The sequence below is a fragment of the Seriola dumerili genome, unplaced genomic scaffold, assembly GCF_002260705.1.
Source record: "Seriola dumerili isolate Sdu_G_001 unplaced genomic scaffold, Sdu_1.0 BDQW01000040.1, whole genome shotgun sequence".
Lineage (NCBI taxonomy): Eukaryota > Metazoa > Chordata > Actinopteri > Carangiformes > Carangidae > Seriola > Seriola dumerili.
This window is the reverse complement of record NW_019174295.1, coordinates 4,779,827-4,797,881: the sequence shown is the minus strand read 5'-3', so window position 1 is coordinate 4,797,881 and position 18,055 is coordinate 4,779,827. Positions and strand designations below refer to the sequence as shown.

General features: G+C 40.5%; 2 protein-coding genes and 1 non-coding gene across 4 annotated transcripts; 2 read left to right on the top strand and 1 right to left on the bottom strand.

Moving 5' to 3' along the window:
* Nucleotides 1–418: 418 nt before the first annotated feature.
* LOC111217165 (ras and Rab interactor 1-like) lies at nucleotides 419–5,397 on the top strand. Its single transcript, XM_022738913.1, has 6 exons — nucleotides 419–543; nucleotides 1,813–2,016; nucleotides 2,162–2,276; nucleotides 2,963–3,035; nucleotides 3,249–3,340; nucleotides 3,759–5,397. Exons 2-6 carry the CDS (start codon nucleotides 1,813–1,815, stop codon nucleotides 5,015–5,017), a joined length of 1,743 nt encoding a protein of 580 aa, XP_022594634.1. The 5' UTR covers nucleotides 419–543; the 3' UTR covers nucleotides 5,018–5,397.
* Nucleotides 5,398–5,488: 91 nt separating this feature from the next.
* dpp3 (dipeptidyl peptidase 3) lies at nucleotides 5,489–17,725 on the bottom strand. Of its 2 annotated transcripts, none has more exons than XM_022738911.1 (19): nucleotides 17,479–17,725; nucleotides 15,506–15,664; nucleotides 15,191–15,335; nucleotides 14,978–15,067; nucleotides 14,632–14,769; nucleotides 14,149–14,223; nucleotides 13,830–13,920; nucleotides 13,438–13,568; nucleotides 12,965–13,095; nucleotides 12,523–12,581; nucleotides 11,084–11,278; nucleotides 10,811–10,923; nucleotides 10,613–10,705; nucleotides 10,236–10,298; nucleotides 9,935–10,059; nucleotides 9,182–9,302; nucleotides 8,055–8,234; nucleotides 7,318–7,480; nucleotides 5,489–6,367 (listed from the first exon to the last, which is right to left on the bottom strand). In XM_022738911.1, exons 1-19 carry the CDS (start codon nucleotides 17,619–17,621, stop codon nucleotides 6,225–6,227), a joined length of 2,358 nt encoding a protein of 785 aa, XP_022594632.1. In that variant the 5' UTR covers nucleotides 17,622–17,725; the 3' UTR covers nucleotides 5,489–6,224. The 2 variants fall into 2 exon arrangements, with proteins under 2 accessions (XP_022594632.1, XP_022594633.1); XM_022738912.1 differs by lacking the exon at nucleotides 17,479–17,725 and adding an exon at nucleotides 17,191–17,246.
* trnas-gcu lies at nucleotides 17,506–17,587 on the top strand. The gene has a single exon. It is a non-coding gene; the product is annotated as a tRNA-Ser (tRNA).
* Nucleotides 17,726–18,055: the final 330 nt, after the last annotated feature.

Below are 18,055 nucleotides of genomic sequence, written 5' to 3'. Positions count from 1 at the left end.
ATGATTCTTGACACAGGCTCACAAAATCACAAAATGTATGCCTCTCATTGCATACACATATATTTTTTGTTATTATTATGTTTTGGATTGGGTATATGGCTATTTAACTAAGAGATTCACAGTTTCACAAAGATCGTGTCTGGTTAGTTTGCTAATATTATGGCTAAATATGCCACTGCAGCAACACTGTGTACCCATATTATTATTACCCATAATAATAACGCTCATCATAATAACAGTAGTGCTCTTCCGTTAAACTTACTGCCGGTCTATTTAGTTTAAAGTTGAATCTAGTTTAGCTCTAGTCCATAACTTAAAGTACTGTGACATATATGTTTCCAGGTAAGATTAGGTGGGAGGGGAGGAGGAGCCTCAGAGGGGAGACGTCTCCAGTCTAGACCTGGGACCACACGTTATGACAGGCCGCATGGAAGGAGAAGTTCACTTTTCATCGTAGTAGACTTGGATCATGGAAGAATAAGGAGCATGCAGTCATCATAAAGTGGAGCCGGAGGATATTAAAAGAAGAGCCAGAGCAAAGAGGTAAACAACGAGCCTGGTAATGTTAAAGTGAGAATCGTATAGTACACACGATTTGATCTGACAAGTTGTGTGATTTCACAGCAGGAAGAAGCTGTGTAACATAGTTTGAAGAGGAAATTTACAAGGAAAGTTTCACAGGAATGCACGCTGCGGATCCAGACAGATGTTGACATGTAGACTGCAGTGAGAAGGCAGCTTTGATAGGGTGGAAGGCATATTCATAACAATACCCTTAAATCAATGTAACGATGCCGGTTGCATTTATGTTTATTAATATTTAATGTTTACTTTAATGCATTTTGTGGCGTTTGTGTGTCCTGTCTGTGTGGTTATATTTTAAGTTTGTTTCCTATAGCCTCTAAGATATGTCTAGGCTGCTGCACTATACCAAGTCTGGACTTGCTGTCCCAATCCAGGCAGATTTATAACACAGGTGTGTGTCTGTGTGTGCCTGCAGTAATCCTACCCATCTTCCTGTTCTGAATGTGACCACTCAGATATACAGACGAATGACATATTAAAGAAAAACCTGAATGAATGAGTGGAGAAACATAACAGATGCAGATGCTTCCACATAGTTGCACTGCATGTTACAGTTAAGCAGCTTACATCCAATCATGCTCTGTGGCCTGTATAACAATCCTGAGCAGGCCCAGTTGATTGTGATTTTGTACCAAGATGGAAAGAGGAAAAGAGCTTCAGTCACAAAGACCGCTCAAGTGGTTTGAGTTTCAATAGAAACAGTGACATCAGCATTTACATCTGTAAGAAAAACATCAGTAAATAGGGCTGGAAATTGCGGTTGACTGCGCACATTTGATGCTCGTGCTTTAGTGCGATATGTAAGGAAAAACATGTCAATACAAGACGTGATCAGACTGCGTCGACAATTATATAGAAAGGGATATTATAGTAGGGTTGCAGTGCATAAACCCCTCATTACAAAGATTAAACCACTTTTGAGAGTTCAGTTGTGCAAAACCTATAAGCACTGGTCTACAGAGATGTGGAAAAAAAAGTGATATGGTCAAATGATTCATTGAATGGTTTGATGAGTCAGAAAATGATACCAGATACCAAGGAGCATTGAAGCTGTTCTAGCAGCACGTGGTGCTCCAACACCTAACTATGACACTTTATGTTGGTTTTTCCTTTAATTTTTCATCTGTTTGTATAATAACCACCTTTAGCATAGGGGGTGCATGATCAGTTGCAGGACAATTAACAACAATGTGTGTATTTTTGTTGGGCATGTGCATGTGTGTGTAGATGGCACAGCAAGAAGAACCTCTGTATGACTTCCCGGAGCCTGCCAAGCCATCAGTGCGCAAGTCCTTGGGGCATCAAAGGGGACGAGGCTCTCTGAGAAGCATCAGCGTACTGGACCGCCTCCTGCTCACAGTTCCTGTGTGGCTCCAGATATCGATCAACCCCGCCACTGCACTGCACATACTCCAGAGAGAGCCTCCTGGGGTTAGATACACACATTCAGTACACATTTAAGAAAATCACAAGCAGAATGTGTACACACCGTGTTTATCTCTCTTACCTTCTCCCTCTCCATGTCCTACCTACACACACTCACTTGCACTCAGTCATCAGTTGTGTTGTCCTGCAGACATTCCTGGTGCGAAAGTCTCGCACATCCCAGAGGAATGTGCTGTGTGTCCGTTTGGCAGATGACAGCGTGCCGTCCTTCGTTCAGCAGTTTGGCATCAGGGAGGAACACTGCAGTAAGAGCCTAACACTCCTGAACCCTCATGAGTTTTAATACTATGTGTGAATTCTGAATTCTGTGTCTCACCCCAAACTCTCAAGATGAAATCTGCCCTCTTTGGAACAGAAATGTACATGTTAAAACTTATAGACTATTGTGCACTATATGGTTAAAATGGTACATTCTGCCAGACTTGTTTAATTGGTATCATATACTATATATACTTATTGAAAATGCATGAAACAGGAGACCACTTTCATTTAGTTATCCCAGCAAAACAAGGAGGTCAACGGAGCTTTTGTTTTGTTGTACTGGAATTATTTCAGTCTAGTGAACCTTATTCACGTACGCTTTACAGTAGCTTACTTGCACGCATACAATACATGTCTCTGAAACTTTATATACATTCTAAAATGATTGGAATTGAATAGAAACCAATGGGTGTCTGGAATTCAGGGAATCAAGTAAAAAAGTTATTGTAAGCTATATAAAATGGTTTGTAGAAATATACCCAGTGTGTAGTTATACTAGAATAAATAATGCAAACTACTGCTGCAATGCTACATATGACACATACAACTAGCTTGCAGATCACAGGGAATGAAACAGCCACTGTGTCCCTGTTTAAAGTCAAATTTAATTACTAACTACCCATCTCCCTCTCCACAAATCCCTGCACCTTTGAATTGTTCTCACCCCCAGCTCTGACTCTGGAGACTTCAGCCATCAGCTTTCCAGATCTCCCAAGACTAATTTCCTTCTATTGTGTCAGCAGGTAAAATTTAATCCTCCTCATTCTCATTTGTGCCTCCTTTGTGATCTCTTTTTCCATAATCTCTTTCAGTTTTCTTTCTCTACAATTTTTGTTTTCCACTTCTTTTGTGTTATAATCAAATTTTTACATCTCTCTCTGCATTCATTGTAAATATATATTGATCTGCAAGAACAGATGTTAGTGTTTTTATCATGTGTTGTATGTGTGTGTCAGAGATGTGTTACCTTTCCCTCTGGAGCTTCCTGAAGCCATTGCAAAGGCAACATCCCACAAGGAACTCGAGTCCATCTCACATATGGGAATAGGTTAGTGTATGCACTTCCTTGTTTCCTCACACCTGATTTTGTAATCACAACCTGGAAAACCTGAGCCTTCAAGGGTGTATTTACACAAGGCTTACACACACTACACATACAGTAATTACCACCCAGCTGCTGGGTAACAAACATAAGCACATGAGTAGACAGCTTGTTGAAAGTTTTAGTGATGTTATTTTAGTGATTGTAATATAATCGACAGTGCATACAGTATGCCAAAAAAAAAAACCAACCTTTTTTTAATTACTTTTTCAAATGAAATATCAAACAGAAAACAACACATTACATTTTAAAAAACTTACCCAGTAAGTTACATCCTTTTCAGGTCAAGACACTATATAAGAAATAACCTATTAAGTGAAAATCAGTGTCACTAAAATGAAAAAATATCTATATTGTTTTCTAGAATTTTGGAGTTCCCACTTAAATGTCCGTGGGCCACGGGAGGCACCTAAGCCCCAGAAGGAGAATGAGGAGAAGCCAGACACTGTAACCCCGGCCCCGCCCACTGCTCCACCACAGAAAAGCTCTGAATCAGCTCCCCAGCCCGACTCAGACCATCAGATCAAAATGGTGCTTGAATCAGACACTACAACCAAACAATCACATCCCAACCCCACTCTGTTCCACGAGTTTTGTCCCATCGCGACGCGCACCCCCAGAGAGTTGGACTGTGGCTCCGGCCTGGGCGCGCTGTGTTTCATCAACCCTCTTTTCCTGCAGTCTCAGAACGCTTTGTCCAGACGGCGCATGTTCAAACGCAGCCTCAAGGTTCGGGTTTCCACAGAGTCATCGACACTACTGTCACCCCCTCTTGCTCCGCCACCTCCACCGCCTCTAATGCCTAAAACTAAGAGGAGATGCAAAGTCCAGAAACAGGGACAAAGAGCCGCCCAACCCACTAAAGGCCCAGGCCTTTTACACGGTGAGAACCCAAGTCAAGCCACTCAGAGTGATCCCACAGCTCTGGACACCCAACCTCTGTCACAGACACCAGACACTCCCAGCGAGGCCCAAATGCAGCCTCCATCAGCTGCTCCTCACTTCCAGCCCGAGATGCAGGATCAGGGCCAAACTCAGGAGGCTACAGCTCAGCTGCCAGCAGTAATGGAGAATCTCCCAGATGACTCCGACTACATGCAGCCCTCTCCAATGATCAATTTCTCCCAATATCCGTCACTCTCTCCTTACCTCTCCCCAGCTGTTTCTCCCATGGCGCCTCCACTTTTCCCTAAAGTATCTCCATCCCTCTCTCCTCACAGCTCTCCTGGCATTTCTCCCTCTCTCTCCCCTTATCAATCCCCATCTCTTTCTCCCAAGGTCCCCTTTTCTCTCTCTCCGCATGACTCACCCAGCGCTTCACCGTCTCTTTCACCTTATCAGTCCCCATCTCCTTCTCCAAAGGTCCCCTTCTTGCCGTCTCCCTTCACCTCTTCACCCATCTCTCAGCTGGCAGAGGAGGCTTATCACACACCTGCTACCCCTTCAAGACCAGATAAGCAAAGATCAGACAGAGACGCTGAGGGAGAGGCAGCAGGTGCAAATGAAAATAAGGATGAAGACGGTGAAACTGATGAGGAGCTGCACGAAAAGGGGGAGGAGGAGGGTCTGGTTTTACAGATGAATGCTGCTTCTCTTAATGACAGACAACTGCAGTTCCTTTAGCAGTCCTGAGGGGGCAGCAGAGACTCTATCTCACTCACCCCACAACCGGAGTAACGGTACAAGCCTCTAGCAAACAAAAATATGAATTGCATTACATGATATCATGAAGCACTATGTAGAATTAGAGTAGATAATGTTGACAGCATCCCAGTGCAGCAGCGTACAAAGACATTTTTAGAGAAGATAAAAATACTTTGTATTAAATGTTTTTCAGTACAAAGACAAAACTTCAGTCACCTTCATCCTTCAACTAAACGTGTCATTTTAAAATAGGTCCAAGCTGAATCTTCGGGGCTATTTGTTATCTTCTTAAAATATACTGAAAGTCAATCTCAGCTTGTGAGTGAATTTCATTAAAACGAAACAAGACAACAACTGTTCTATGGTTCTGGTAGAAAAAATACAACTATGATCTTATTAAACAAATTTTATTTGTGCAGATTCAACACCACAGTTGAATTTTTCTTTTCATTTTTTTTTTTAGGGCTTCCAGACACAGCAATATTTTTATTCAGTCATCTATTACTTCTTTAACCAAAACTGGCAAAAATTAGCATAACCTATTATTGTGCCTTGCAGTTAACATTATGCTGTCTTAAGCTTTCAAATAATCATCAACACCAAGAAGGGACAAACATTTAATGTGTTGGACAAGCTGTAAAGATGGAATATTTTTTTAAGCCAAAAGTTCGAGTACAGACAAAAGACACGAAGATCCGTGAAGCCAATTTTTGACCTTGCTGTGATTAAAAAGTGAAAACTACCTGCAATAAGTTGACAGGCCTTTATACCCAAGAAGCATTTTAACCGTCTGCCAGCATTGGATTAATGGACAGTTTTCAATACTTCTCGTTAGAAAAATATGTTTCCTAAATGCATTTAAAAGAGTGATGGTGTAAGACTAATGAGCTTATTTATTTGTATTTGATCCAGTTATCAAAGACAGACCTGATGCTTTAAGATTCCGAGTCGTGGCTGGAAAAACTGTGGCTGATGTCTTTGGCAGATGTGTTCTTGTCCTATGGCTTTATTTGAAGTATGAAACTTTAATTTAGTCTCTTGTCCTCTAAAAGGATTGGAATCACTTTGCAGTTTTGTGGTTTAACATCCATTAAGTATCACTTTGCTATCACATATGGCTAAAAAAAAAAAAAAAAAAAGGTCTGATTTCAGCTGGTATTTTTGAAGCCTGTGGAGCACATGTCCATCAACACCAGCACTGGGTGTCTCTTTTGCTCAGCTCCAGCAGGTTGGCCTCCACCTTCTCTGCGTCATCTTGGAAGCGCTCAGTGAAGGAGCAGATCAAACCTGCCGCGCTGCCTTCATATTCCACCAGCTCTACACTGTCCCCTGGAAACCACACACAGAGTTAGACACAAACTGAACACTTAACTCAAGAGGCTACAACTGCTTCTGCATATGTACAATCTCAACCTGTCGCTACAACGTTTTGAACAATCTTAAATGCTATCAGTTAACATAGCTAGTTATCAAGTATTGATGAGATAGTGATAATATAAACGTACTTAAGAGATTACAATCGAGTGAACTGACACCATTTGTTCTTGGAGCACCAATTTGTGAGAATTTATTCCTGTAGTCTTTCAAATAAAAGTTTTAGAGGACAGGGGGGCGTGTTATGCTGGAAAAGAGGCAGTTTATATGTTTTATTTTATTCAGACCATATTTAAAGGAAAAAGTGGTTAAAGCAATTCCCAAAGGTCACACTCTAAAGATATGGTCACATTACTTTTCCGTTCAGCAAATTTGCATTGCACCTGACCTCGAACAAAAGACGTGATGTCGCGTTTCTCAAGAAGGTATTAAACTGCGATCACAAACTGTAAAGAGTGTGTCAGAGTGATGCTACAGTTTGTAGTCTGGTAGTGTGATAAAGTACTGAACATTGTGATAAAAAAAAAAATACTAGAAGAACAACTTCTCGATCTCTGAAGACAGTACATTAGTCTGTAACATCTAGACGGAAATGTGAGGTGGGTATAAAGTCAGCGGACAAAGCAAAGAGAGATGTAATAATCATTTAAATGTCGAGATAAAGGTACAACATTTTCAGTCTCTCCTGGAGGCCTATGTTTGAAAATAGTCAGACCTATTTTCAACAAAATAGAATCAGCTGGGCAAATGAATTCCCAGTGAATTAGTGAAAACCACAGCAATATCACAGGTGCAGTCAAATTCAATGGCAGAATAAATACAGATATGAGTACATGCGTTTGTATGTGTGAATCAGTGTTAATGAACATGAGTAAACCTCCATAACAACAGCTAAAGGTACGTACCACTGACTCTGGTGTTGGCCTGGACAAACATCTTTCGAGCTTCCTTCCTCAGCAGCACCGTCTCCCGGAGACGCAAGAAGTTGTGAGCGCCGCTGTCGCTGACAGTGGAGTAGCCGTCGTAGAGAGCCCTGCCTCCTTCCACATCCGCTGTCGACTTAAAGACCTACAGAATAATCAACAGGGTTGTCATACAGAGAGATGATTAACAATTATATTCACATCACTTGATTCATAATGTCACTCAAGAGGTGGATTAGATTTTCAAAGTGGTTCTGATCCAGTTCTGCTGATCTACGATGACTAGTCCATTAGAAACACAGATCTCACTCTCAACATTAGCTATTGCCATTCATATTTTTAAAAGAGTTGGAAGAGTAACATTAGTGGACGGAAAAAATAAATGAAAAAAAAAATTTCCTGATTTAATCATAATTGTTTTGTCTATAAAACATCAAAAAAAGAGTTAAAGACAAAAAAAAAACAGCATTCACATTTCTAATGCTACAAACAGTATTTTTTAGATTATGTAGAGGATTTGTCAATTATCAAAAAGGATCAATTGACTAATGGATTAATTGGCTAATCGTTTCTGTGCCAACATTTATAAAAGGGCATGATCAGTGTTGTATTAGGGCAATAAAGCTTCAGTGAATCTCTCTTTTTTTTTTTTTTTTTTTTTTTAAGGCCAACGCGTTTCTTTTTCTGCCGTCTGTGCAATTGGACAAGTAGAGACATACCTGCAGTTTACAAAGGAACCTGTGGATGGCGTTCTTGCCCACAGTGTGGATCTTGCTCCGGTCCAGTGTGATGCGAGCGTCGGGCTTGCCGTCCTGTCCCGTGACTTCCTCCAGGCCCACCAGGCCCTCCCCGGCCTCCAGCAGAACGCGCAGGATCACGAAACGAGCCTGCATGTGAGCCTGAGACAGACAAAACACACACACATACGCATGACATACACTGTATACACCTCCTGACACTCATGTTAACACTGAGACATACTTACTATAAGCTGAATTATAAAACAACGCAGACACATCGGACTGAGCTAGTCAGGTTGTCAGAAACAGATGGTTAATGGTCTGTATGTTGACTCGTCTTGTAAACACTATTCATCCAACACTATGTATCTCTGAAGTTCTATATAAATGAAACTTATGATTCATCATTACACACTGCAAAACAGGGTCCCTATTTAACAAGCTGCTGAAAGTTAAATCTTGGACTTACATGTAAAATAAAACTTAAAAAAACAGAATAAAAACCATTTATCCAATGTCTTGAATTAAAGATGCTCTTAAATTTAGAGAGATATCCAGAACTTTCTTAAACTGATTAAGTGTAGTAAAAATAATACATTAGCTGAAGCAGTATAAATGAGGTAGAGTAGTTTTAGTCCAATATTTGCATTTGAACATTTGATATGATGTTGCACCACTTTTATTTCACATTTAACAATGGTGCAAACAACAAGAATAACCATCATACTTTATTCCATACATATTTATACTTGATAAATATAGATTTCCTTATATAGTTCGCCGTTATATTCCTGTGTTAATTATTCCTGAAGATTTAAAGAAAAGAAGAAGAAAAAAGATTATATATATTCTTGCAGAATAACATTATTTTTGCAGAATAACTATTTTTTAAAGAATGTACATATCGGATGTACGCTCAGAGAAGGAGTAGACCATCAGACATTCGATTATGTGATCACTTGAGAGTTGGAGGAAGTCCCTTTTCATACTTAAAAGTGCTTTAAATGTAATTCTTATAAGTTTGATAACTACAGGCCCTACATAACTACAGATAAGAGAGGAAAGACAGCGTAGTATGGAGAGAAGCACGTGAGCAGACAGCTTACCTGTCTCCAGCTCTTGCTCTCAGGTGTGTAGAACTCCAGGCCCAACAGTCCAGCTCTGACCATACTGAGCCAGTTGATGTACACCACATCCTCTGCATCCTGGTCTTCATGGCCAAAAATACTATCACACACACACACACACACAGTAAAAGGATGAAAGGATGAGACTGTGTAAAATGTGTATTAAAAATTGCATACTTCTCTAGTCTATATCTATACAATTTTAATTTTTCCTATCGAGGTGTCTCGCATTCAAAAAATTACATCCAATAGCAAATTACAGCAACACTTTGTTCATTTTGAGGCATTCCAGTCAAATCTACCATCATAAATAACACTCAGGTTTACCAAAGCTACACATTACTCACAGCATTAACATAGATCAGACAAGAGTAATTGAATGTCACTGTGCAAAAAGAGCATGAGCATCAACAGCTCTGTCTGCTGGCAAAAGCTCAAACATAAATGGGTTGATGACGCCTGGGATTAAACAAAAAAAAAAAAAAAAAAAAAAAAAAAAAAAAAATCCCCTTTGTCCTCATTCTGAAACTGGGAGCGAGAAATGAGACATGTGCTCTTCAGCAGCTAATGTCGGCATCAGTACAGTTGCTGTTTCTGCCTACTTCAAACTCTTGAAACCAAGCCTCACAAAAGTCAATCCCCACCCAGCCACCAAACCACAGAGCTGAAAGCCTTAATTCATCTACATCTATGTGAAATTCACATATCAATAACAAGCAATACAAGATATACCTGAGCACTGGTTTGTTGAGACACAGATAGAGTCCGACACACTCGGCGCGGCATTCTTCATAGGAGGAGGCAATCGTGGAGAATTTACTGTCCCATGTCTCGCTGCCCCGATACCAACTGGAGACCTGAAAGACACATTCACACCTTCAGTCACCGGTATGTCTTGTTCACCAGCTGGATGCAGAATTAAAAGTTAGCATTAGTTTTGATCCTGGCAGGAAGCAGGTAGGGATACACACACACACACACACACACACACACACACACACACACACACAAACAAACACACAAACACACTCACCTTTTCTCCGGTCTCTGGGTTGATCACCTTGCTCTGGTCAAAGTTGAACTTGCCCTTGTCGTCCTGTAGAAAGAGACAGAGGACACACAGGGTAAATAAAAACGACAACAATAAAATTATTTCTTCACTGGTGATTTTTCAATCCAGCATCAGTAAATTAAACATTTTAACAGGGAGAAATCAATAAAATCTAAATCCTTCATTTCTTTCCTTAACATAATATAGGAAGATAAGGGCAACAGATCATATCAGATTAACTGCACCACAACACATAGGCAGGAATAACATACTACACAATCAATTATAATTATAATATTCCTATACAATGAAAGTTGTGTGATATATTACAATATATTAATACCATATGTTTGACTGACCTGGACAAACAGCTTTCCGCTTCCATGGCCCAACAGCTCATGAAGTCCAACCTGCACCTCAAACGATGGGCCCTTCCACTTGATGAACAAATCCTAGAGCAAAAACACACAAACACACAGGAGAATGTAAAATTATGAGAGTGTGTGAGACAGACAAGAGCTGGTGTGTAAGAAAATTGGGAAGCTGTGTGTGTATACCTTGTCACCCTCCTCCAAGAAGGTGAGTTTTTCTTTTTGTGTAGCATAGGCTACAGCCAGCACGTTGCCTAGTGACACGTTTTTAAAGCCCTCCGACTGTCTGATGTCATCGTCTAGACACAAAAACACACAAACACTGTTTTTCAAGTGTAATGCTGAAATTCAGTGCGAATTGCGCTTTAAAAATGCACAAAAAAAATCAAAACTTAAAACCAAGTGAAAGAGTGTAAACTTGATGCTATTCAACAGTGTCAGACATCTCGGTGTACGCACAGTTGGGGATATTGATGCCAGCTGGTATTCCACTCCCAGCAAAGGTGAGAACATCCAGTGAGGTGAAGTCAGGTTTAAGGAAAGTGTCCTTCTCAAACTCCCTGGGCCAAGGCAGCTCAGGAAGCAGGACTTCTGCCGAGCTCACCAGCTTGGCAAAGCGCTCGCTCATCGCCTTGTTCACCACCGCAACAAAACCTAGAGGCGACACAACAAGACCAGAGTTAAATAGTGATTTGACACCAAAAATAAAAAACACTAAAACAATGACTAATCTCAAAGAAAAACTGTCCTGTCCATTAGATAAATAACAGATGAGAGTCATATGAACTGTCCTGAAAATTAAATTATGTATACATACATCACCTTTCTTTCCCTTTTTCATGAGCTGTCTTCTTTGAAGGTAAGTAAAGTTACATTAACAACAGCATGTTGACCATGGACTCTAGCCTGAATTTATGGCCGAGTACCAAAACAGTGTAATTTAGGGTCATCCCGAGTACTGACAGGTGGGTAACATTAGCTTTGCTATGATTCACAGAGCCACATAAGTGTATTTGTTTTGTTATTGAGTTCAGTCTTTCTTGCACTTTCTTTAATGGTGGAGCCGCTTTGAATAAAAAGCATATGACAGCCCACTTGGAGCTTGCCAAACAGCATTTAAAGGACTCAAAGCATGAGATTCTCTGGTCTCATGAGATACAGCTCCAACTCTTTTGGAAGAACTCCAAAGATTATGTCTGGCAAACATCAGGCCCTGCTCAACACCTGGCTAATACCACCCCTACGGTGAAGCATGGTGGTGGCAGTGTCATGCTATGTGGGGTTCAGGGGGGGTGGGCTGCTTCTCAGCTACAGGGAGACTGGTCAGAATTAGGGAAGAATGAATGCAGCCAAATACAGAGAGGTCCTTGAAAAAAAAGCTGCACGCAACCTAAGACTGGGGCGACAGTTCACCTTTCAGCACAACAATCACATCCAATCAGACAGAGCTTGCGAGATTTTGCCAGGAAGAATGGGATAAACTGCCCAAATCCATGTGTGCAAAGCTTGTAGAGACTCAGAGCTGTAATTGCTGCCAAAGGGACTTCAACAAAATACTGACTTAAAGGTTCTGAATACTTTTATAAATGGGAGATCTTAGCTTTTGATTTCTACTTAATTTGCAAATAAATCTAAAAATGTGTTTTCACTTTGTCCCTATGGGTTATTGAGTGCAGATTGTGTTGTAGATTTAATTTCAAATGAATAAAATTGCCAAAATATGCAAAAAGTGAAGGGGTCTGAATACTCTACCCAGTCACTGTATATCTAGTAGAGTAACAGTTTTAGTAGCTCAGTCATAATGTTAATTTCCCCCCAATAGTCTCCAGCACTGTATTACACCAATAAAACCTAAGGAGGCCCAGGGTGTCACTATTCTTGATCACAGTGGTAGTTACCTTCAAACTCTCCTCTGGAGCCAAATGGGTCTCTGTAGCTCTCTATGAAACCTATATAACTGAGAGAGGGAGAGAGGGAGGAGGGAGTGGAGGAGTAATGAGGAAGTAAGAGCAGAAAAAGAAAGAGTTTGGTGATTAATACAATGGAGTAGTATTTAAGAGTCAGTGCAAAGGCCAGAATGAACTTGATAAGGGAGTGAACATCCAAGAAATATCAAGGATTTAAACCAAGATCAACGAGGAAGTGAAAGGTGCTGTAACAAAAGACAGATTTCTTTTCTTTGTCTTAAATCAGGTAACACTAAGTGTGAGGAAATCAACAAGTTGTGAGTTCTGTGTTTTGATTTCCAAAATACATTTGGAATTAAGCAGATACAGGATAATGGAACAACCTTCATTGTGGACAGCCCAAATGTTTAATAGACGTATACTGCGGGCTCACCTCTCAACAATTGGTCCTTTGTCTTTGATCCAATAGCGTGAGCCCTCTTTATGGGCTTCAACTGAGCCAAGGTTGAAGCTGCGCCTGTACTCTTCAATCATCTTTCTCTGGTTCTCGTTGGCAGCGTAGGCCTGTGTTGATTATTTGGAAACAGGACAAGAATTTCAAAAGTGGAACGGTGGCAGGAAGATTTGTTTTATGTTATCAACTCATTCATTCGCTTCTACACTCCTAAAGATACAGTATAACTATCTTTGTATTCTCACCTACCATTAATCTTACTGATAGTTTATCAACGCCAAAAAAACGTAACAACCATAGTTTATTGTAATCCACAGCAAAAACTGAGAAACTCATATGGCTCTATCAACTTCATATTGTAGTGATTTTGTTGCAGTAATGCTGCTCAACATCTGGGTGAATATAGACTAAACATCGACTGCATGACCCCATCGGATTCCTCGCCATCGCACCTGTGCTTGTTGGAGGTTATGGCAGACTTTCTCCATCAGAGGAGCATAGTCTCCTCTCTTCACAGTGAACTCTTTGTCTTCAAAGTTGAAGCTGCCGCAGCATGTCTCGCACTCTCCGTCCACTGCACAATCTGCGAAGCAGTAGAGTTTATTTTATCATTGACTGTGAAGCATCATCAACAACTTAAGTTACATAAACTGAGCTCTCATCATTATGCACTTGAGGTCACGAGCTACAATGTCTTCAGCATAACATGTGAAGTCATGCTCTGTGATACATTTTTCACATTCAAATATTCACAAGTGCAACATGATTGGTGAATGTTGTAAATGTTTATACATATTATTCCAATTCTCTTGTAAAACTTAATTTACTTCACTGCAGTTCTGACCTTTCTGCACAGCTGAGGCCAGGCGCACCTCATAGCAGGCTTTCCCTCCATTGTCCTTCTTAAACAGACGGGTGTTGTAGGCAGACAGTTTCTAGAGACAAACCACAAGACAAGCCAATTTTAGACTGAAATACGAGAACGAGAAAGACAGGTTGAGCCACCAAAATGGAGAAAAGAGAGGAATCTGAAATATATAAATTTAGGAGGAGGAAGGAGGAGAATGACATGTCACAGTCAAGGACATAATAGAAAAAAATGTTTTAGGTTATTGGAGTAACAGACAAGAATTATATTCATTTTAGGTGTGAATTCAGCTTACTTTTGAGTCAAGGAACTTCTGAGCCAGCTCAGCATCCTCCAGACAGCAGTTTCCTGAGAAGTAGGTGGTAATTCCCTAAAGAAAAGAGAAGCAAAAATACTTCATGAGCCATGAGTTTTCTCATAGGGGTCACAGTGGTGGGTCACCTGGAAGTTTGGGGTTCAGTGGCTTCCTTAAGGGCACATCAGTGGTGTTGGCAGGGAGGCTAAAGACGCTAGCCTGTCGACTATCGGATCTGCTACTTTTAAAAATATTTAACATGAGTAACATCTCAAAAATGAGAAAAGGGGAAGCGGAGAGGAAGAAAAAAATCCTGAGACCTTTTGGATTCAAACAGCTGATAAAGAGACCAAACCAGTGCTTAATATGCAGAATTTCATTTGCCAGATCTATCCAGTCTTGACAACACAATAGATCTTTCATCAAATATTACCAGGCAAAATAGTTTTGGTCCAAGCTGACTTGAATTCACTGAACTCCCACCTTGTCGCCCAGCCCCAGCTGTTTTTGTCTGTCTTCCAGGGAGTAGAGAAGACACGAGCAGCTGTCCCACAGAGCCTCCATCTCAGCAGACTGCTCCTGAAACGCCTGGCTGGCCCAGACCAGAGCCTTCAGCTTGTCCTGTGTGGATATACCACAGATGCAGAGAGCTTAAAAATATATTGCAGCGGTGGTAAAGGAGCATTACAGATCATAAACACCTTATAATACACTCACATGCCGGTGTATTCAGTACACTGAAGCTCATACCGACATGTTTTTATTGATGATGTGTTAAAGAAGTGTTGATTCAACAGAAGCTGACACCAGACACAGCAGATCTTCTTACCTTAGGTAGATTTGGGATAAACTTGGTGTCTCCGAAAGACTTGTAGTTTCCCATGTTGGCATACAGACCTGCTGCATACACCAAGAAGGCCTGAATTTCACACACAAAAATAAATATGATAAAAATAATTTTTTTAGTGTGTGGCATAATGAACAGCTTTATATGTTTGTACTTGGCGGCAATAAAAAGCCACAGGCCATAAGAGATCGATACCTGGTACTCCTCAGAGCTGAGTCCAGCTGCTGTAGCGACCTGTGCCAGCTGTGAAGGCGTCTGCTTCCTGAAGATTCTCTGCAGCAAGACAAAGATGTCTGCAGATTCGGGGGATGTCTGCAGCAGCACTGCCAGACCACCATACCTAAGACAGCCAATGTTTTTTTTAGTCAGCAGGGTTTCAGTTCCTTAATAAACTAAGTCTAAAGTCTGTACTCTTTAATACAGGCAAGATATTACTTTCAACATTTAAGACCTCTATTGATTTCAGTAGTGTTGCTTTGAGCTTGCTACATCCTGAGATTAGTAACATACCAGGCGGCACGTGACAGGTAGTGGGCATACATCTTCTCCTGAGGTGAAAGCAGACGGAAGGCTTCACCACAGTCAAGTGCAGAGACCCCAATGTCATTTGGGAGGTAGTACTGAGAGTCCACCATCTTTAGTCTGAGGTTCAGCACTGACGATAAGGAACTGAATTAAGAGAGAAAGAAAAGAATGAGAAAGAGAGGAGTAAATGAGGTAGAAGAAAGGAAGTATGGAAGTGAGATGAGAATGAAAGGTAGAGGACAAAGAAATGAGAGAGGAGGGAGAGAGGAAAGACCAAAGACAGTAATGAGACAAGTGGAGTATAAGAGAAAAAGATCACAAAAGAGAAATTGCAAGTTAGAACCAATTGCATTGGCTTTTGGTTTTTTAACACAGTGAGCCCTGGGAAGTATTTGCACACCTGTCAAGCAGCCAGTGTACTGTGTAAACATACACATATCATGACTGTAATATTATATAAATGGCAGCAGATTTGCACATTCAGTAGTTGGTGTTAGTTAGTTAGGTGCACTGAGTTTAACCTAATGCAGTCTAATACAACAGCCCTGCAACAGATACTCCCTTCATGAAGATTATAATGTTAGGTTTTTGTTGAAACTGATTTAGAGAGGTGTTGATTCAACTGTCCAGCTGTTTGAGGTGCTGTTGAACTGTAGTGCATTATGAAGAAAGGTGTCCCTGTTATTTAGCACACTCTCATTGATATACTGCAAATGGGTGGATAAAAGAATAGTAATATATGATACGATCATTGAATCAATAAAAACTAGTGAATAACCATCAACATTTACCAGAAGTCTAGTTGTTTTGTACAACTAACAGCCCCAAACCCTAAAAATATTCAATATAGAATTACTTGAAAACACAGAGAAGGACCAGATCTTCATGTCATTATAAACTGATTACCAAAATTATTGACTATTATGTTAGTGTCTATCCACTAACCTACAACTTTTAGTTAAAACAAAATTACTGATTCATTGGATGGATTCTGCTGTTTATTGTGTTTTGGGATCTCATAAAACACTTGATAGCTCTGAAGAAGCAGAGGAAGAAACTGCAATGACTGAAGTAGTGATACTGTTAGGATATTGTTACAGCACAATGAGGTAAGTTAACAGCTAGAGTTAAGCTTGGGACGCAGACAAAGGTAACATATCTATTAAGAGCTTATTCAAATTACATCTGTCCAATGGAAATAAAAGTTGCTGATCCTGAACCTTGATCTATTTAGATAGCTGACCGTGGCACAGATTTAAGAAGAACCAGTTAACAGTAATTCACAGAATCCAGTTTTCTCTTTCACTTTCCACTAAAACCAATAATAGTAAAAAGTTAAAGACAAGGACTTATATGCCGAGAGTAACACGTTTGTGTGCACCTTTAAAATTAGCAGTCAACTAACAGCAGGACAACACTAAAACCACATAATAAAATAAATACTAAAAAAACGTTTGGACTTCAGGCTACTGCAAACAGCTAACTCGGGGTTACCGTTAGCTCCTAGCGTGCATGCTAAGCCGATGCCTAGTGCTTAGAGCATTTAAACACACTGCCATAACTTCTGTAAGGAAAACATTAGGCGGCAAATATTATGCGACCTATTTTTGTAAATGATTTGCTACTATTCAACGCATTTTAATAGGTATATCAACTCAGCAGCTTGTTACCGTATTTTCTTCAAACAGCTCCAGCGAACGTCAAATTGCAGTCTCACGCTGTACACTTCCTGTATTCATTCAACGTTAGAACCGCCCCTCAACCAATCACAGCCTGTATTTTGTTGTAGATAGAAATTTTAACGAGTAGCATTGCCGTACTGTACGATATGCTTCCCAACGGATATGACCAAGAGTAAATGTGACATATATGAGCTCTAATATTGGTGCTGTAGACTCCACTAGACCAGACACAAAAAGATGTACAATGGAAATGCTCTGATAGACTTGTATAATTACCTAAGTCTCCTCCTATGACGGGCACATGACGAGGTGGCCGAGTGGTTAAGGCGATGGACTGCTAATCCATTGTGCTCTGCACGCGTGGGTTCGAATCCCATCCTCGTCGGTAACATTTTCCACAATCGGACACGTCTCCACATCTTCCACCCTTGAAACACTGTACGTCGGATGTGAACATAAATAAGAGAGATAAATCATATCACGGTCACGCTGCCAGGAACGTGGTAGGACAGCAACTTTTATCCCCTTCTAGTCTGAACTGTCTCCGCCCCCTACTTCCTCCACTTCTTCCTCTCTGAGGTTTAATGGCAGCTGCCATCCTTATAGTGTTGCATTTCTGCCATCTTCTGGAGTTAGTCGACCCCTACAGCACACTCAGTTGGCAGTTTAAGTACACCTAGGTTAAACTTTATGAAGGTTATAATTTCCAATTTTTGTTGAAACAGTTTTGATTCAAGTGTTGATTCAATTTTTAGTCTGTTGTGCTGTTGATCAGTAATGCATTATATAGAGAAGGGTTTCTGTTAATTAGCCCACTCTCATTGACATAAATGGGGTAGAATAATATAATAGA